Raw genomic sequence first — 22,165 nt, 5'->3', positions numbered from 1 at the left:
TAGTACCAGGTAGGCACTTCAGAAATCTTTGCAAAACCAACTCATGACTGACAGATCACTCACAACAACAATGACCAGCATTTATGAAGCACTTGAGTGCACTGTCACATGTAATGCCCCAACACCTATGAGATAGGTACGGCTTTGCCCATTCTCTCTTCAGAGAGATTTGTCAATATGATGTGGCCTGAATTTAAGCCTTCTTCAAATGAAGACCTTTAAAGTGACACATGTCTTGGAAAAGTAAATGGGAACCAGGGTGCAGATAATCGAAGAAAAACTAATGTTATGGATTCTCTAGGATGGTGTTCCTCAGAAAACTGGCGTCCCACAGATACTTCCCAAATATGACCCACTGCAACTAGAAATGCAAATTTTATAACCAGTGATTATGACAAAGCTCAGAAAAGAGAACTGTATATCTTTATCTCAACTGAACGACGTTATTTTGGTCACTGTTGAATATTGGTGAATATACAGGGCAGAGCAACTATATGTACATTTTAATAAAAGAAATTTGCAGAGTTCCACTTAGGAAAACAGTTCGTATCTGTCATTCCACTAGAATATAAGTTTCATGAAAGAACTTTCATCAGTTTTGTTCACTGCTATATTCCCAGAACCTGAAACAGTGCTTAGAAAACGATAGACACTTAATAAATGTATGTTGGATAAATGAATCAATGTTTTCTCAAAAAGTTTAAGAAGTACTGACCATAAGAAACAGCCAGCCAGCAACTGATCACAGTCAGAAACCTGCCAGAAACAGAGTTCATGCTAAAGCCCATGTGCTGATTTTACAAATAAGATTCACAGAATTCAATTGGCTTTTGTCTCCAATAAAACTGTTCAAATAATGACAGTAACAATGGTAATAACATTAACAACACTTGCCTCCTTAAGATAAGTTGCTGTATCATGGGGGAAAAAAGTAACCCTATCTCTAGACTCATTTAATCTTTACTCTAAATTTATACAATGTTTCAATTCCTACACATTTATGAGGAGGTTTTATGGAGTTATCAGGTTTTATGGAGTAATCTGGATCAGAGACACAAAGAACTTTCTTCTGCTAAGGGCAGCAAAGAGCAGAGACTGTAATTATTAAAGGAGAAGGGACAGATGTATTAAAAAAGACCCAATGGCAATTAGCAGGCCAGTACCTCCCTGCTTCTCCCTGGAATCTCTTCCATTTATTCCTTGTTCCCACTTCAACACTGCAAACGAATTTACCTAGTTGCAACGGACAGCTACCGAACTACAGATGCCACAACTTCTAGTTCCCAACTAACTAGGTGTGCTGGAGTAAGCAGCCACTCTCTTTAGGATGAATGATAGCAGCTGACATGGTCTGAAGACATGGTCACAGGTTGTCTCCGCAGATAACTGCATCAGTCTCATTATCCCATAGCCCATCCTCAAGGTGAGGAGCTCTGCTTTTGTGAACACAACTCCAGGTTCTAGTCCAAGTGCCAAGTCACTGACACTAAGGTTCATAACTGTGCTGATATCACTAAAGCAGATCAGGACATTAGCAGGTGACCAGGAAAAAACAGCTGCCTACGGACTAGAAGCTATATTAGCCTCAGCTCTGTCCCTATCCCTACTAACTAAAACCCACTGCTTTATTCAGAGGCATGTCCTAGGTCGGTCTTTACAATTCTCTTCTTCCCTGCCACGCCAGTTTTTCCTCTTCTCACCCCGCTCCATTTCACTTCCAGGAAAGGCAACAAATCAGGAATGGTGGCTCAGGGAGGAGACCATGTCTTTCTGTCCTGGTCTTAGCCCATCCCATGGTGTTCTCCTCCTCAAGTACGCTGGAGTCAGCCAGTGCGGCTCAGGGAGGAGACCATGTCTTTCTGTCCTGGTCTTAGCCCATCCCATGGTGTTCTCTTCCTCAAGTACACCAGAGTCAGCAGAGCACACAGCATCCCTCTTTGCTTATGCTGGAATAAGAGCCTGGGGTACCATCTTGGGGCTTAAACATCAGAGAACTGCATAAGAGGTTTCTCCTTACTTTCAGTTTCAAGGTTTCTACCCCCAGCAAGATTAGATTAATAACCAGTGCTGACTTTCAACATCAGAGACCCATCCCAACTTCCAATTTCAAGATTTCCACACCGGGCAAGGTTAAGAAAAAGAGCAAAAAAAGCAACAGGCCAATATCACAAGTGGCCATTCCTCTTCAAAAGTAGTAAAGAACACAAAGTACTTACAAACACTGGAATGGACTGAGAGGAAAATTATTTGATAAATCTGAATGCCAGGCATTCTTCTAGATGCCAGGGATATGTGATAAACTGCCAATGAGGTCCTTTGATACAGGGCATTATTCTAATGGAAGAGATAGCTTAATGCTACAAAGATCTGGGGTGCAAATTTGTTCTTTTGTTTTGAGACAGGGTCTCACTCTGCCACCCAGGCTGGAGTGCAGTGGTGAGATCGGTTCACGGCAACCTCTGCCTCCTGGGCTCAAGCACTTCCTCCCACCTCAGCCTCCCCAGTAGCTGGGACTCCTGGTGTGCGCCACCATGCCTGGCTAATTTTTTGTATTTTTTTGTAGAGATGGGGTTTTACCATGTTGCCCAGGCTGTTCTCAAACTCTTCAGCTCAAGCAATCCACCCACCTCTGCCTCCCAAAGTGCTGGGATTACAGGTGTGAGCCATTGCACCTGGCCTGGGGTGTATGTTTTACAGCTGGTAAACAAAAACAACAAATGTCCTATCCTCATAAAACTTTCATTCTGGTAGGAGAGATAAAAATGTAAACACAGAATCAAGTCCATATATAATTAACATCAGGTTACTTCATTTTATAAGCTTCTATCAAAATATAAGTTCCCTTAGGGCAGACCCCATTGCTAAATTACCTTAGGGTTTCACAGTGCCTCCCAGAAAAAAGACTTAAAGTGTGTGTGCTAGCCATTGTGTTCTTGTTAACTACCATCTCCCCATTAAATGATTCTACAGCTAAGACTCATGTCCTACTCATCTTGATATTTCCCACACAGTGTCTAGCACAGTTACTTGCACCTAATAAACACTCAATAAATAATAGTTAATTGCTAAACTGGACAGTGCCGACTTGTCGGTTTTGCATATAATCCATGACTAGCCAGGAGGCAGAAGGAGAGACAGATACCTGTGGAGAACACCTCTATGTGCTAGTTTTAGAACCCAAGCTAATCCATGTAAGTAACTTATACAAAGTGTTATACTTGTTGAGCCCAGATCAAAGTTCTAAAGCTGATTAGCTTGGAATAGTAAATCCTATTCATTAGACATTCTAGGTTCTAACAGCCAGATTTTGCAGTCTTAACAAAGATGTCCAGAGTGGATCCATTCTGGGGGTAGGCGGTGATGGCTGGGGTCATAGAGAAAAGAAAGATGACTAACAAATAAGACTGCTGTTTTACTAGTCCAGAAAAAATATGGGAACTTGGCAGTTTTTTGGAGCTGCCAAAGCCCAACATGAGGAAGATATTTACATAAAGTTATCTGGATCTTAAGAGAGTCATTTTTAATTAGAAGCAAGTAGTTCTAAAAGCTTTTCTAAAAAACTTCCATAAATATTATTTGAAATGAATCTCAGCACCATTTTTAGGGCTCCTTGGACCCAAATGAAGTTGTCTCCTATGGGAGAACAGTTAAGTTCTGTTTGAGCCTAAAAGTTAAAGAGCTATAAATGGACCGAGTTTCCATTTAATCAGGCTACATTCCTACCCAGTGTGCACTGCTGAATGAAATGTAAGAGAATGGATCTCTAGAAAAAAATAAGTGGGGCCACATACAAATAAACAAAGACCTAGGCCTGACCATGGTAACAGGGAAATGGGCACTGTTGCAATTTAATGACAGCCCCATTTGGAACCCCACCCCTTCTACAAGCCAAATATTCTTAACAGGCTTGTGAGCTCTTTACCACTAATAAGAGGGGTAAGTCCCTAAGTCCACCATGTTTAAAAATATCCTATTGAAAAAACAATGGTTTTCAAAAAGCACAGGAAAAGATGCTTGACGCCATTAGTCAGCAGGGAAATACAATTCAAAACCAAATAATATACCACTAGGATGTCTATAGTCCAAAAAAAAAAAAAGAAAGAAAGAAAATAACAGGTAATGATGAGGACATAGAGAAATTGGAAACTTTGTGCGCTTTTCTTGGGAATATAAGATGGTGTAACAGATGTGAAAAACAGCCTGGCAGTTCCTCAAAAAGTTAGACACAGAATTACCATATGACCCAGCAACTCCATTCCTAGGTATATACCGAAGAGAACTGAAAACATGTCACTCGAAAACTTGTACATGAATGTTTACAGCAGCATTATTCATGATAGCCAGAGAGCCAACCCACCCAAATGTCCATCAATCGATTGCTGTCCAACAATCCAAATGCCCATTGGTTGATTACTGGATAAATAAAAGGTAGCACATCTATATAGCAGAGTACTATTCAGCAGTAAAAAAGAATGAAATACTTATATGCTATGACATGATGCATCCTAAAATCTATATGCCAAATGAAAGAAGCCAGACATAAAAGGCCACGTACTGTATGATTTCATTTGTAACAAATGTTATAAATAGGCAGATCTGTACAGATAAAAAGTAGATTGGTGGTTGCTAGGGACTGTGGGGAGAAGGGGAAATTGAGGGTGGCTGTTAACAGATGCAGGGTTTCCTTTTGGGGGAAGGAAGATGCTCTGGAACTGGATAGTGGTAATGGTTGCACAATCTTGTACATATACTAAAAGAATCACTTAACTGTACACTTTGAAATGATAAATTTTCTTATATGAAATTTTATGTTATACATGACTTATACTTCAATTTTTTAAAAATCCTAATGGCCTTGCTTTTTTTTTTTTTTTTTTTTTTTTTTGTATTTACACCTGACTTAGCAAAACTTTAGGGCCATGGCTTTAAAGTTAAAAAGCACAATTGATTCTCAAAGTATTTGCCCTTTCCCTGAATTATCCTCTACCTGGCTTTCTGCTCACTCGAAATCCCCCCAGACATAGATAGTCAAATCAAAACCTTGATGAAAAATATGCTAACTCTGGGTAACGTTTAGAAGACTTCTGTTTTGATTTTTAATGTAATGATTACCTGAGTGAGGCTTGTATTACAAGACAATGAAGTTCAATATAAAGGGTTTTCACCACAATTCCAGTCTTCCAAGACATCTACCATTAAATACTTTCCTGAGTGGGTCAGAGAACTTGCCACTCTGTTGTGGTAATAATTACCCTTATCAATTAGCAGCAAATAAATAGACGTATAGACTCACTATGATGTTTCTTTGAAAAAAAGAAAAAAGAAAGAACCAAACATTACTCAATTAACATTATGTGCTTTCGTCTCGTATTTACAGAAAAGCTGCCAGGTTGTAATAAGAATAAGACTCTGTTCAAGAGTGACATACATATTTATTACCAAAGAGTGCACAATAATCAGGGATCAGAGGCTGATATGGATGCAATTTTTTTTGGAAAAGCATTTTCTCTAACACTTGATTTACCTAATTATGGGTAAAGTAGGCAGAACAAAATGTTTGCTTCTCATTCTGACTTCAAGGCAAAGGAAGCCCAATGCATTCCTGAAGCTAAACTATGAATAATTATTCCATAATAAACAACACCCTCAAAATTTTCAGCCATCTAGGAAAGACGCCAGGGCTTTGCAGAAGATAAACAAGGCACTGAGTTTTAATATATTTTATTTAGAAAGACAACTCGGGTGTGGACATTAAACTGTACCTTTTCTTTGGAGTACTTTTCAAATGATAATTTCTTCCACTGTCACCATTAAATCTTAATCCATTCCAGCTCCTTGCATGGGTCATTGAGTCTATATGTACTGCTGTTATTTTAAAATGTTTCCCCTTGGTAGGGAAAGAGGGGGAGAAAAGATGCTGAGAGCCAGATGGGCCTCTTCACAGTTCATTTATCAAACCTAATACTCTGGGCCCCACCCTCCTCTCACTCACGATTGCGGTTAAACTTCCATATAATTTGGTAATCATTTTCATTATCAGAGAGTGACCCTAAAGTAGCCTATCCTGGGACACCCGGTCCTTGCAGCTGCTCTTTTTCTGCCTTTTCCTACAGTAGACCCTAAGAACCTCAGAGTTTATTAGCTACAGACTGACCTTTGGGCTGCGCAGGTCAAGAAGGGGTCGGATCAGAGGGCTTGCCCAGTTCTTTAAAAGCTATAACAAGCTGTCCATCAGGCAGAGGGGACTGGATAAACAAAGGCGAATCTTCAGAAATTCTGTCCCACTTCTGTTAACACTTACCCTGTATTCACACAGCTTCTCCCAATGTCCTTTGGATCATTCAACTCTGGGGAAGTGAATAGACAGCCCTAATAAGCCTATTTGGAGAGGGTTGTTTATGGGATTACCAAGCTTGGAGAAGGAAACCCAAAGCACTCAGATGTGTCTCTAGAGTCGCTGGGTTGTGTGACACTGTGACAAACTCGGTTACCCCAAGTCATGCAAAATTGACACTTTCCTCAAAAAGCTAAATTACAAGGAACATATGCTTCAGTTTAAGAGACTTCAGTGAGTCCCAAACAATGGCTTGGCGCCCGACCTGAGAGACAGACAAATATTTTATAACCAGGTTACAAGTTTTACTTTAAAAATTCTCCTTAATATGATCGCAAATGAACCTGCTAAAGACGGGTAAAAACCTTTATTACAAAAGACTTACACTAAAGTTATTGCCAGCTGCGGTGGCTCCGTTGACCTAAATTTCTTGAAGTTGTACAATTCATAATGCATTCTCTAACGTGCAATATAAGGTAATTAGAGTCATCTGTATTTAACTTTCAGAGGAAAAAAATTTCTATTATCTAATCTAACTGATCCCCTGATAGCTTTGATGAAAGTAAAATACTGTAACCTATTTCGTGGCCTTTGGCGAGTGCTAATTATTTTCTGTCAAAGCACATTTTTCCTTGTGTAATTCCGAAGTACACAATAGGCCAATCTCTAAAACTAGGCTGCTCAGTAAGCACCGCAGTGGATGTTTTACAACTTTCACCACCACCCGCTTGACGGCCACTCGAGGCAATGCCCAATTCCAGACAGCCAGATGACACTTTGATGAGGAAAAGAAAGGTGTAGGGTAACCGTCTGTTTATACGGATCACATGGATGAGTCTGTAGATAGGTCACTAGGATGGGAAACATCAAATGGGGATGGTGAAGGGGTGGGAAGAAGGATTATGGTTATTTAATACTCTGAGGACACTTTTCCTTCTGAGATCTCAAGACACCAGCCTCTTGAAATTTTCTTTCAGGTGTTTAGTTTTAAGGGGGCCTGCACAGTGTCAGCTGCTAAGCTCTTTCTTTCCTCCTCCCTTAACACAAAGGACTTGAGAATTTTTGTTTCAGTTGCTAGACTACATCAACTTCAACACTGGCTCCAGCTTCTGATTAAATTGTTAGCAGTAAGGGCCAGAAATGCTGAAAGCAGATTCCTTTCAAACAGGCCACTTCGACCATGTTGTCTAATGATTTGGTGTATTAAAAAATTTCTGTTAACAAACCAAATGCACTCAACAAAAGATATCCATTGGTGCTCTCACTGGGCCACATGGTCTTTGGACAGAAGGGAAATGGAGGAGAGATTACAGAGGAATTCTTTCTTCCTTTCTATTTAATTAGAATCATCATGGGGAAGACATGAAACATTAAACAGACGCAAAGCAACCCCTTAGATGTCCCCAAACTGATATCCTATTCCTTAATAGTTGTACTTTCATCAATATATATGCTTAACTTGTAATACAAAGAAAATTTTAAAATTAGTTATTGAAAGGTAAATTGGAAATCATTTAGTCATTACTTTAGCCGAAACCATCTGTCACTGGCCAGGCGTGGTGGCTCGCGCCTGTGATCTCAGCACTTTGGGAGGCCAAGGCAAGAGATCATTTGAGGCAAGGAGTTTAAGACCAGCCTGATAACATGGCAAGACCCTGTCTCTATTTTTATAAATATATTTTTTAAAAGAAACTGTCTGCCATTTACTCCAACCATACCACCAAAAAGATGGGGGAAGGGGAAGGGAAATACCGTTGGGAATTTTTAAATTACTATTTAAATACAAGTCTGAATTTAAAGATAACACACATTTGAAAAAGCAGCTTTCTGATACCCAGTGAGAATCAATACTTCTTACTGTCTCCTTTCTTGGAAAATGCTCATCTTCAGCCTTGTTCAGACAAACCTATTTTTATAATTATTACTAGGAAAGCTATCAATTATTGTAATTTCTTTTTAAATGAAGTCATTTGGGGAATATTATACCTATCAATAAATGTTCTGGACTCCCAGGCACATAGAATTTTTAAGCACCAAATAAGACTCTGAGACAAAATATGACCTACCCTTCCTGATTCCTCTCCCTCTTGCTTAGAGACAGATGACAATTCAACAATTTTTACAAACTACAAATCTAAAAGATGACCCTAACATGTGAGAGAACTAGTTCTCACCTCCCACAATATCAACCATTTTTCAAAAAAGAACAGGATAACATGGTATTTACTATGCAAGCATCAGTTCTCTAAAAACTGATGATTTTTAAAGACACTTTTCACCAGTAACACAGGTTCTAAGCACAGGTAACTCCGTGGAAAGAGACCAGGTTGAAACAAGAGTCATTCCTAGTTGGTCAACCCTAAAAATGGGCTTGATAAATAGACTACAGTCATTGCCACAGAACAATTTTTTCGAGGTTTTGGTCAACGGCGAACCTTATATGTCAGTGGTCCCATTCCATAAGATTATAACACCATATTTTTACAGTACCTTTTCTATACCGAGCTGTGTTTAGATACACTAATACTTACAGCTGTGTTACGACTGCCTATGATATTCAGTACAGAAACATGCTGTACAAGTCTGCAGCCCAGGATCAACAGGCTACGCCATATAGCCTAGGTGTATAGCAGGCTCTGTCATCAAGGTTTGCGTAAGTGTAGTCTATGAAGTTCACACAATGGGAGTCGCCTAAGGACACATTTCTCAGAAACTATCCCCATCATTAAGGGATGCATGACTATGCTTTCAAGTAATCTGTTCTGCACAGAGTGATATAGGAGCACTATATGGATTTCCCTGACATCTGCCCTAATGAAATAGCAATGCTAGTCTTTTAGACTGTTGATTAAAAAGGGTTCTTCAGCATCAGGTACTTATATTACATTATGCTCAAAATGCAAACATGCATGCTAAATTGGAATTTATTCCTGATAAACTGTGTAAACATACTGATGACGCCAATGGATCATTACAATTAATGTAGGTACCATGGGCAGGAAAGCTAACTTTAGCTGAAAGCATCTTAAATATGCTTATTTTTCATGGCCTCCTCAAAGGAAAGGCACGAGGCCAGCCATCAGGAAGGGCTTGGCCAAATATAGTTCTTGTTTGTCAAGAACAACAAATCCCATTTCATAACAGAACTAACCTGGCATGCCATTCCCTCCTCAGGTTCTGGCGCGCAGTGAGCGAGGCAAGGATGGCAGTCAAGATTTCATTCCTTTGTTCCACGGGGAGCCCCTCTCTTTTAACTTCATGAAGCACAGCATTTGTCTACAAGAAATGATCCAAAAAAGAGAAAGAAAAAGTGAAAAATTAATAATAAAAAAAGCCCATAAGCAAATAAGGACAGTAAATCAATGGCTTTTTTATTACAGTTCCCCTGCTAACGAATCAATACAGTAAATGATGGCCAAAAATGGCCAGCATATATTTTGTGTTTAATCAATGTACATGGCACATAAGGTATACGCTAAAGCTCCATTGCCTTAAGTAACACATCAAGATACTGCGCATTCTTACTCTAACTTTCTCAGCACACCAACGATTGTTTTTTTCCTGGGAATTGCCTACCACGAGCTATTATTAGAAATGATTTTCACGTACACTTCACTGTGAGTTGTTTGTTTTGCCTTTTTAAAAAAGAGCAGTCTCTGACTTTCACCGTTTCCTGCCACCCAGCTGAGGCTTTCTCTGCCTCTCTTATTTGAATCATTACTTTAAATTTCTACCCATGCCAGCAGTGTTTTATGGGGGAAGATGGGGAAAGATTCACTCATTTTCCTTGCTTGTTGCAAATCAAGATCTTGCAAAGAAAATAACGGGAACACAAAAATCAGAAAGACCATTTCTTCGAGTAAGTATTTCAAAGAACATCTTTAGATTTTACAGATGTTTTTAAAATTTAAAGTTAGCGTGGCTTCTCTGGAGATTTTATAACCAAAGCAATTGCTAAAAGGAATAAAATGGTCATTTCAATTTCAATGAAATTGTCTGTGTTCTAAGTCATTCAATATATTTCTTATCTAACAGATGCCAATATATTTGTTTACCTAAAAAGCACACCCATAACTTGGTTCTCATGTAAATTGAAACACTACTCCCTTACTCTTTTATAGCATTTGACAGTGCATATTTATTGTCTTCGTGACAACCTTGAGAAGAGGACTAATGAACCCTTGTTGTTTCTATTGCATAATTCCATACCTCATCCCCTTTGTCTGGCAACATCACCTAAATCTCCTCTTGCGAAGTCTTTTCTTTCATGGTATAAAGTCTTAGAGGGACTGTCAACCAAGGTGTCCTATCCTCCCCTATCAAGGATTTGGGCCAGACCAACTTGATTCTTTTTCAGGACTTTAGACTCTTGAGAGGAATGATAAAGAAATGAGGAAAAATGCAGAGGCAATTTATCAATTCCCTTAATTCCTTCCACCCATGGTCCTCAGAGTATCTCTAGTTTCTGGAACTTTCCAAGTCCAGATCATTCGCTTTTCCTTTGATAGTGTCAGTCTCCCAATATCCTTTCAATAAAGTCTCATTTTGTTTAAATTCACCAGGGCTGGGCATGGTGGCTCATGCCCATAATCCCAACACTTTGGGAGGCAGAGGCAGGCAGATTGCTTGAGGTCAGGAGTTTGAAACCAGCCTGCCCAACATGGGGAAACCCCATCTCTACTAAAAATACAAAAATCTGCCAGGCGTGGTGGCACGCACATGTAGTAACAGCTACTCAGGAGGCTGAGGCAGGAGAATTGCTTAAAACCGAGAGATGGAGTTTGCAGTGAGCTGAGATCACACCACTGTACTCCGGCCTGGGCAACAGAGTGAGACTCCATCTCAAAAAACAGCAACAAAAAATTCATCAGAACCTGTTTCTGCTGCTTATCATTGTTAACTGATGTAAACCTATAAGGCAGAAAATGGTACCAGTGTGAAAGAGCCTGGATAATCCACCTGATACTAGCCAGGAAGAGGACCCTGATCCTGCCTCCTGGGGTCAGTATTCCATCTACTGTGCTAGGAGATACACCCAGTTCTCAAGCAGCTTCTGTGACAACATGTTCAGCCTTCCAGCATAAGGAGGAACATTCAGCTTCTCTAGGTAATTTCAGCGCATAAAACCCAGGATCCAGGGGTTGCAAATTCAAATACACACTAGGCCAGGCAAATAACATGAATGAGTTAAGCAGAGGTTACTGAAAGAGAGCACATGTTCTGCCTAAAAACTGTAACCACTATTCAGATCCAGCCAGCTCTGCCACTCAGAAAAGCTGGCTCATTAATGCCAGATTCATGAATTTTCAAAATCAACAAGAAATCTGGTGTGTGTGTGTGTGTGTGTGTGTGTGTGCGTGTGTGTGTTTAATGTGAAAATTGATTTTGTAAATCTTGTAAACTCATTAAATTTTTTTTCTAAATGCCACGTGGGTCAAACGAGAAACACCAATGGGCTGAACAGAATTTAGGCAGCTACCAATCTGTGAATCTCTAATCTAAAAGATGTCTAATTTCAGAGAGGTCTGAGCATTAGCGGGTGTTCTAACAACAGTACCACTCCTTGTCTGTGACAAACTATCTCGTGTACTTAAAAGTTGGAAGGAACTTCAAAACATCATGTAGTTTTATCGGCCAGGTGCGGTGGCTCATACCTGTAATCCCAGCACTTAGGGAGGCCAAGGTGGGTGGATCACTTGAGATCAGTAGTTCAAAACCAGCCTGGCCAACATAGTGAAACCCCATCTCTACTAAAAATACAAAAAATTAGCCAGGTGAGGTGGCAGGCATATGTAATCCCAGCTACTCGGGAGGCTGAGGCAGGAGAATCACTTGAACCCAGGAGGCAGAGGTTGCAGTGAGCCAAGATCGTGCCACTATACTTCAGCCCAGGCAACAAGAGCGAACCTCTGTCTCAAAAAAAAAGTCATATAGTTTATTGTTATGTCTGTAGGTATATATGTATTATTTTAGCAAAATGCAAAAATACATCAAATGAAAGACAAAGTAGTCATCTAGCTAGCTCCAAAAACATGATCAAAATAAAATTATTACCCTCTGTGAATCTATTAAAATGTTTATTTTTTTAAACGTCATTTATCTCTTCCTTGCCTTTCATATCATTTGCATTTTATCCAGGGGCCCTTGTTTTCCACAGGCCCTGAACAGTCTTAAGAGGGGAAGGAACAAGGATGTAAGAAAGAAAGTTTCACAAAGAAATGGGATGTTGCCTGTTTACTTCAACACTGTATCCCATTGCCCACAAAATAGCTGTCAAATCAGTGAATAAAGAAGGGACTTGAAAAATAAATATTACAAAAACAAAACAATGAAGGCTATCTTCTTTTAAGAAATTACTATTACATAAATGGTAAACTCATAAAATGGATAAAGTAAGAAATAGTTACATGCTTTACAAGAAGCTCTTCCCTTCACTAAGGGACTCACTCTAAGGTTTCTTGAAATAACCAGATCCTGTAGTTCAAGAATTTCCTCAACTTCAGTTATTCTGGCATATCCTCATAATTCTTGCTATATTTGTATATGAACTATATAATACAGTATTTAATATTTTCATTTAAATGGCCTCATTTTCATAGTAATTTCTAAATAGAAGTAAAAAAAGAAAAAAATAATACCATGAAAATTGGCTTTTTAAAAAAATATAAATTGACGTCAAATGCAAAATGGTTAAACCAATGGTACTTATAAATGAGAAGACAATCATAAAAGTAAATATAAACAAAGCGATATATTTGTTACATTCTAGATCAATACTGTTGCTTGCTGAAGGCTCTGAGGCTAAAGCATGCTCTCTCTTTGTAAAAGAAGATACTAACAAGTGGTGAAGAATAACGATGCAGCAGATTTAAATGCTGCACTTTCTTCACATAATCACATAAACAGATGGAGCTGAAGAGGGAATCACTGTCTCACAGTGTGGTCCTCATGTCCAGAGCCCCCAAGTACCACCTAGCATCACCCTGTGTCACTCGTGGTCCACATCTCACACTGTGGATACACTTCCCTACCGCAATGGTTTTTAACACTTTGCAGATAAAGCCCTTTTCTCCCCAAATGTATCCTTACATGCAACTCCAATATATACAACAAACAAAATGCGAATAGTTCTCTTTGAAGCTGGTATGGAGGACCTAGAGGTCCTCCCTTTGTCATGCGGCATCTTCTTAAATCCCCAAGGCACTGTGAAACATAATTTGCCAACCCCAACCCAAGAGCATCTAAAATAGCATTCGCGTTTTTAATAGTTTAGACACTGCTAGGAGAAATGCAAAATACTACAATTCTGACAAACTGTTTGGCAATTTCTTATAAAGTTAAACATACATTTAGCATATGACCCAGCAATCTCATTTATAGGGATTTATCTAAAAAAATGATAACTTATGTTCAAACAAAAACATGAATACAAATGTTTACTGCAACTTTCTTCATAATCACCAAAAACTGGAAACAATCTAAATGTTCTTCAAAAAGTAAATGGATAAATACGTGGTGATACATTCACACAATAGAATACCACTCAGCAATAAGAAGGGCTGAGCAAGTGATGCACGCCACCACTCAGAAGCATCTCAAACACATTATGCTCAGTGAACAAAACCACTTATTTGACATTCTGGAACAGGCAATACTACAGGGACAGAGAACGTAACAGTGGTTGCTAGGGATTAGGTCGGGCAAGAGGCAGCTACCAATCTGTGAATCTCTAATCGGGATTGAGATCTACTCAAAAAAAAATCTACTACTGTTCTTGCAATTTCAAAAGGCGTTTACACACCAGGAATTTTTGAGCATGATGGAACCATTCTGTACCTTGATTGTGGTGGTGGTTACATGAGTTTATACAAACGTTAAAACTCATAGGACATGTGGCTCATGCCTGTAATCCCAGCATTTTGGGAGGCCAAGACAGATAGATCATTTGAGATCAGGAGTTCAAGATCAGCCTGGCCAACATGGCAAACCCTGCCTCTATGAAAAACACAAAAGTTAGCCAGGTGTGGTGGCATGCGTCTGTAATCCCAGCTACTCAGGAGGCTGAGGCAGGCGAATTGCTTGAACCTGGGAGGAGGAGGTTGTAGTGAGCCAAGATCATGCCACTGCACTCCAGCCTGGGCAACATCTCAAAAAAAAAAGCACAAACACCAAATAAAAACACAAAAAACCTACAGGACTGTACACCAAAAAAGGTCAATTCCAATTTTACTGTATGTAAATTTTATAAAATTAAACTTAAAAACTGTATTTGCATCACATTTTTAAACAAGAAAGAATACAGAAAACAAGTAAACACATGTAGTAAATAAGTAGTAAAAATATGGAGAAATAAAACAATGACAAAAACAAATTCTGTTACAAAAAAACTATTTTAATATTAGGAAAGGAAGGGGGACCTTTGAACATTCAAACTCTAAAATTTAGGGTGAAAAGAAATCATTGCACAAAAGGAAATTTCAGTGTCAAAAAAGCGTTCTTTTTACAAGGCAATTAACATGATATTTTTACTCCTTATAACAGTGTCGGCTTTTCAAAGGTTGACTTCCCCAGGAAATGTTTATAGGCCATTTTCCCATTAGTAGTAACACAGAACTGTCTTCAAACAAATAACAATTTTTAAACGGTCTCCTATTACCAAAAACACATTCTCCCTCCCCTCCTCCCAAAATACAAGAAAAAATCCCCACAGATTTAGAAAGCATACACTAGAGGCTAAATTTCATTTCATTAGTACTTTTTTTTCAACAGAAACCTATGGAAATGCAGGCCAGATCAGAAAGAACTAAGTATTAACGTATTCTTTAGAGTGTTGGCTGTTCAAATCCCCGCTGTCACCTCTAGCTGTGTGGGTCCTTCCCATAACTCCAAATGGTGATGAGAACAGAACCTCTCCACAGTTCTTGTAAGTACTAGTTGCCTGGTACACATGCTGCCATGATTATTACTGTTTGGTTTCATTTTAAACTCTGCCAATCTACCTTGTGCTAGGCTATGCTGGTTTAACAAAGGGATTCCTGAAAATGTCTATTACTTTAAGTGATAACATTTTAAAGGAAATCAGGCAACCCCTGAATAATTGCAACCATAAAATCTATATGTACCAGAAGCCAGAGGCATATCATTTTGCATATCCCTAGTGGTAGAAATCTTTATCTCTTTATCCTTTGAGGGTGGATTTTATTTTTAGAACCAGTTCTGATTTTACGTCATCTCACTCCATTAGTGGACACCTCTCTCTCCTGGGCCAGTACCCAACACTAAGCTGGTCCTTCTTAGTCTCCCGTATGGAAGCTGTTGTCATCCCAAGGACACACCTTTCATCCCCCTCTCATCTCTTCAGCTGGCTCTCTCTCTGGGTGATTTGCCCTTCCAGTGGCTTTCAGGGTTCCCTGTAGACTACTGACATCTCTACACTTCTAGATTTAAGCAGACCTTTCCACTAAGCTCTGGTTCCATATAGCCAACAACTGGCTATCTTCCTTAAACATTTTGCCTCAAGCATAAAGATTCTGACCTTCACCTGTCCACATTTGAACTGACTACGTTTGCTCTCCTTCTACTGTATTTCCCTAGAACAGTGACTGCACTACTATCAATGCAATAATTCCAACTAGAACCCTCGCTATCACCCTAATCTCCTCCCTTTCCTTTTACTGCACTGCCTATATCTAAACAGGAAAAATCCTATGATTCAGTATGACTAAAACTTGCCCCCTTCCCCACAGCCATAGGTTTAGTTCAGACCCACCTCTCATCTGGACCATGTATGGTCTCCAATCGGGTCTGTCTGTGTACATCTCACCCCTTTCATGAATTTTCCTGCTTCAAGAGTGATCTTTTAAAAGTACATGTCCAAACATGTTACTTCCTTTTGACTAACTCAGCATCACCTACGGTCGTGGTTTTTAGGCTTTTGTCATGAAGTTGTGGTGCTATCGTGAAGTTTCTTAGGGTCGCCAAGAAGACAAAGAGCTTTGGCTTCAAAATCTCACCTAAACCAGAGCACCTTTGTTTGCGTATGCTTCAGTTATTAGCATTTGGAGGCTACAAAAAAATAATTTTTTCAAAGTCCAAATTCCTTAGCCTAGGGGGGGAAAAAATGTTTTTCATACAGATCCTGCTTACTTCTCAAAATGTATGTCCTATCATCTTCTATTTCATATCAAACTGTAATTCCCTGAAAATATATGGTTGTTCTGTACTATACTTCAATTGTTATTTTTGCTGTATTACTTTCTAGTAACTACTCATTCTTCAAGAAACATCTCAAATAACACCTCCTCTGTGAGGTCTCCCACAAACTACACGCTTCCACCAAATTAAGTAGAGCTGATCACTCTTTTTATGCACCACCATGTCGTACTGCATTGCACTTACACATTCATTTAAATTTTTCTCCTCCAGAGTGTGGGCTCAATTAGACCAGAAGGGTCCATGCCCATTTCTTAATAATCTCCACAGTGCCTAGAATGGCAACGTGCTGTGAAAGTGGACTCCTGATGGATGCTTTGGAATAAATGAAGCCAAATGACATGCTGGAACATGTCTGGGGAGTCAAGCTAACGATCAAGCCAGAGACCACTATTCAAGGTCAAAAACAGTATGTGAAACAAGCTTTGATTCGATTCAAACTATTCTTAAAGATGAGTCTAAGAATGGGGCTGGAAAAACTATTTTTAAGCAACAAAATCAAGAAAAATAAATCTATGCCCTTGGTGACGGTCATTTAGATGGATGTGTCTAAAAATATGCCCTCCTAATGTGAGGGTATATATAGGAGTTCTAGAAGTCTCACTTTGTCCATTTCAGCAGAGAAAACTAGTGTGGACTGGCAACACACAGCATATTAAGGACCCTTAAGAATTTCCCAGAGTCTTTCATTTCTCCTGGCTCAAAACTTTATGTATAAAACCAAAGCAAAAAATCCACAGCCAGAGAGACAGAGAGAGAGAGAGACAGAGAGAGAGAGAGAGAGAGAGAGAGAGAGAGAGAGAGAGAGAGAGAGACTGATTGCAAATCAGAAAAGAAAAACCAAAAACTGTAAGGAACCTTGAATTTTGGGCTTAAAATTCCTATCTTTCTTGGAAAAAGTCTTCCAGTTCTGAATATATTCAATTAAAACTCAGTAATTCACCTAATTCTTGTGGGGCAAATTGCTACAGTCAGTAATTTTCAGTATGTCCTAATTCCACTGTACCATAGCAGAATTTGTTGAAGTAGGGTTTTCAGAGAGGAACCACTCTGAGATTTAAAAGGAGACTTACACCATTTACTCTTTACTAATAATTCTACGTAAACCTTTAATCCTTTTGGTTCCTCTCTGATATGATGCAACAGCTTCTGATAGACCTGTAACTCCAAAACTCAGACTTAATCTCTCCTTCTTACAAATCAAAGAACGTTGTCCAAGGAAATGCATGGAAAAAGGATGGCATTCTACAAATATGGCTGGTAATCCCGCTACAGAGTTCATTAAAAAAAAAAAAAATCTACTACTGTTCTTGCAATTTCAAAAGGCGTTTACATACCAGGTTCCCAGAACTGCGTACCTTTCTGACCTCCTCATCTATCCATCCTCACCACCACCACAGAAGTAATACTGTTATTATGGGAAAAATGTCACCCTCAACACTTTTTATATACATAGCTGTCTCATGTTAGGGTTGTATTTCCCCTCTGCACACACAAATTACAAAGATATGCTCTGACTGATAATGAGGGCTAAAGGTTCAACTTGTGAAGAAACTTGGTTTAAGATGTTATCAGCTGGGAAAGCTATTTCCTCACATCAACATTGCCACAGGCTGTCAAAAGCCCCAACCAGGGCTCCCCTCTTCAAAAGTCCAGGAACACTTTTTTTTCTTTCTCTCTTTCCTCTTTTTTTTTTTAAAAAAAAAAGAAGAAGAAAGGCACAGAACCCACTGAGATAGCCTTAGTCCCATCAAAGAAAGGTCAATCTCAGGTCTTCCTTCATTTAGTGATTGTCAGTTTAAGATGGCTCTTTTGTGAGGTCTCTTTGGCTCAATGCTGAGTGATGCCTTCACATTTTCTAAACTGGACTGGGCACCACCAAAGATTTCCAGCACGCTTGGATCCACAGTGCGGCAGAACAAATAAACATTCCTCTCAGCCCTTCTGCCTACCTTATCTCCCTCTCCGGGAACAGGAGGTTTTGGGGGTGCCAATGTTTACACAATGTTAAAACTTTCTTTCCCCTGTTTCCTGAATTTGAGAAAATGCATCCTGGATGACCTCGGCTAACAGATAACACCAAGTCACCACTGGGTGCCACGTCTACTGGACTACTTAAGGCTGCTGTCTTCATCCTCCCCTCCCCTCCCCCACCCTTCATAGTCAACTCACCCAGGAAAGCAGGAGATAAGCTCCACTGTCTTGAAAGGAAGGCACAAAGGCAGAAGTCTCCAAGAGGCTGTCAACAAAGCAGGCTTTTATTCCCACCTTAAAGACACACTTGGTTCAGTTCATCTCAAAGACCCACTTTATTTGAATGAACATCTCCGCAGAGTTCACCACATGACTCCTCGAAAATGTGCCAGTAAGACATATTTTAGTGTTTTTCCATCATGTACTATTGAGCTAAGGGAGCTAGCTGAGAGTAATCGAGAATGTCTGTGGGGAAAGAATTCAGGGAAAATGTTTCTTTGATCAGTTTCCTCATCCGTAAAGCGGTGTAAGTAATAGCACCGAACTCGTGAAGCCCTTGTGAAGAGTAAATGAAATAATCCACATCAAGTGCTTAGCACGGTGCTCAGCATATATAAAACACTTGATAAATGTTAGAAATTGGTATTAGGATTATCGGCAGCAGCATCATATGTATAAAGTCTTGGGGGAAATATCACAGAGGAAAAGATATGGATATTGATTTACAAAACCCAAAATCCTAAAATATCACAGCCATGACTCTGAATGACTACTTAGTTTTGTTTTTTCCCCCAAGCACTTACACCGTACCTCCCATCTTTCTCCTTCTATGAGTAGAGAAATCACTCTGCCTCTTCTGTTTGACAAAAGCCATGGAGCCACAACAGCCTGCCTGCCACTGCATAAACTCCCAGGGACAGTCATGTGGGTGACCGCTGGAATGTTCAGGCTGCTGTGGGAAAAGATGGCCTGCCCCATATGTTTAAGCTCGCATGCCGGGGCAGTGTACGAAATCTAGACCTCAGAGCTCCCGTTGGCAACTTTGGTGTTGCAGATGATGGTGAAAAACAGCCCCGTGTATTTGTCAAGGAAAGAAAAAAAAAAAAAAGAAAAAGTGGGGGAGAAAGGGAAAGAGGAAAAAAAAGTGTTGTTTATAGAAGCCAGCTGCTTGTGCCTTGGCGCCAGCAGCCCCTCATCCTGCTATTTTACGCCTGCAACCCCACTGCCCCTACTGGCACAGGTACAACTAAATGTTGATTTCAATGCTTCAGAGAGCACTCGACTGATTTTGTACATGATTAATTGCCAAAGACATGGCTGGCCATATGGAACAGAGAAAGCATCAAGTAATTCATACTTCTGTATGTGATCGCTTGGCCCCTGTTGTTTTAATGTACAGGAAAGAGCTAGTATAGCACAGCCCTGGTGTCTTGCCCCTGACAGCCCATTAAGAAATCTCAAAGCACCTAGTCGAAGTTATGCTGTTGGCTTTTCAATAGCAGCCTAATAAAACAGAAGCAGAGCTTTCCAACCAGTCTTAAATCTTTCACATACAGTACATTAACTACTATGGCTGAAACAACAGGCTTCTTATGATAGGAAATGGGATTTGATTTCTAGTCTCTGCATACTTACTGAAAGCCCTTTTTTGGCCTTTATGGAGTTTACAAAATCATTGTTCTTTTTTTCTCTCTCTCTTTTCCAAGCAGCCTAATAGATTTGTTTGTTTCAATAGAGTCTACTCTTTGTCACTATCACATGCACTCTACGTAACAAAGCTGATTCATAGACGGGATAAGGAAACAGCATAATTAGTCTTACCAGGAGAGCCCAGGAATCATTCTAGCTTCTGAAGCATTAGCCTTCTGTACAAACAAGAAAACACAAAACCTATCCGCTGGAAGGAAGAGCCTCAGAAACACATTGGCACAGGGGGTACTTATTACCCCCACTTCTTTCCCATCTCTGTGAAATGAATCCATTCGATGTGGGAAAGAATATCAATTTATTCCCTAGTTTTTCTACTGTTGGCTCTGGGTGGCATTCCACTCCAGGCACAAGAGGAAGGTGCCACCTTAGGCACAATTCATCCCAACTTGCAGTCTATTAGCAACACCCACTACTAAGATCTTTGCAGGCTGTTACTTTCAGTCTGAGGGGAATATGTATGCGTTTCCACAACGTTTTCCTTTCAAGGATTTTCAGATGATAGTACTAAAAGTTATAACACCATCAGTAGTTTCCTTTGTCAGTTCTGACATGTATTGGGAGGATGACTTTGTTGGCACTTTCTGTTAGAAAATATTTATATGACATTTTTTTTTGTCTGTGGATTTTTAGGTGTTGAAATTATCCTCACACCAGAAGACACCATATATGGGAAACTTCACTTGCCAGCCTATTCATTAGCAGCATTATGATTGCCCCACTGCTAAAATGAGCTAACAACTCATTTAGAGCTCTAAGCCAATGGGAAATTCTCTGCCTCCCTGCTGCCTCTTCTTCTTTGGAATATGCTGCTGCTTTTCAGGATGAGCAACCCAACTAATAAACAATAGCATGAAACAGAAAGCAAGAGCAAGACTCTTGGGGAAAAAAAGGAAACAAGAGCTTTAAGACTGACTCAATTATATGGCAATGAAGACACAATCCAAGATCTCTACAAAGACAAGACAATTGTCGCTGGCCATCATGTATAAAACTGGTTTTGTTTTATTATGCTATGCTTTATAAAGTATGATGATCATGTAATTCCCATTTTGCAGATCTTCACTTGTCCATTTCGGGAGGGTGAAATGCCCAAGATTAATCAGTGCTGGAAGTACTTAGCATGTTGATTCTTTACATCTCTACCTCAATGTTACCACAATAGTGACGTTAATAGATTATACATAAAAGTATTATACCTAATACTGTTATGTTTTATATATATACATAACAAAAAGTAATATGCATAAATATAGCTTTCTAAAGTCTCATTGATGAAAATAAACCCAGAGCCACAAAACCTTCAATAAAGAAATGAAAATGCTGAAACTGCAGCCACGGCACATAGCAATACTACCTGGATCCAGAATTAAACATGGACCTCCCCATACATTTCACATAATTAATACTAGGATGACAGCTGACTTCGCTCCACATATTTTGGCAATGCTTCACCTTATCTTTATCTTTTTATCAAAAACTACTCACTTTATAAATAAAAGCAAGAACTCTCCCAACTCCACCACAAGACACACATGCCCCTAATTCCTAGCTGTCACTTCTAAGAATTTCACTGCACTAATCTGTCCATTGGCCTAACTGTTAATTGAAGGTGAAGAATGGCTAACGGCACCAAGCACGAAATAATTGAGCCACTGATGATGTTTGGCCTAAAAGTGGCTTAGCACCTTCCAATCCTTGGACAAGTGAAAAGTTACCCAAGATCTCCATCAGATCAACTCCCTCCTTCCTCTAAACATCAGTAGCACAAAGGCTGAAGTGGTCTGTCGGGCACACTGGATTATATGAAGTGTAAAACATTGGGGGAGAAGGGAAGGGAGGGACGGCCTTTGAAAGGCAATGGGAAAAAGAAATCACACTCGCAAGAGGATCCAGCTGACAGCTCAGTCCCTAACAAGAGAGACAAGTGAATATGTT

At 39.6% G+C, this 22,165-nt stretch overlaps 1 protein-coding gene across 3 annotated transcripts in view; it reads right to left on the bottom strand.

Annotated features, from left to right (window-relative positions):
- The window catches only part of FTO (FTO alpha-ketoglutarate dependent dioxygenase), a 424,741-nt gene that overhangs the window by 185,090 nt on the left and 217,486 nt on the right, over positions 1 to 22,165 (bottom strand). For all 3 annotated transcript variants that reach the window (XM_064383071.1, XM_012447942.2, XM_064383072.1), the window contains exon 8: positions 9,486 to 9,610. In XM_064383071.1, coding sequence (XP_064239141.1) covers positions 9,486 to 9,610 — 125 coding nt within the window. The remainder of the gene's footprint in view (positions 1 to 9,485; positions 9,611 to 22,165) is intronic.

Source organism: Aotus nancymaae, unplaced genomic scaffold (assembly GCF_030222135.1).
Source record: "Aotus nancymaae isolate 86718 unplaced genomic scaffold, 86718_ANA_hifiasm-v0.15.2.pri h1tg000030l, whole genome shotgun sequence".
NCBI lineage: Eukaryota > Metazoa > Chordata > Mammalia > Primates > Aotidae > Aotus > Aotus nancymaae.
This window is presented reverse-complemented; position numbering and strand designations above follow the sequence as displayed.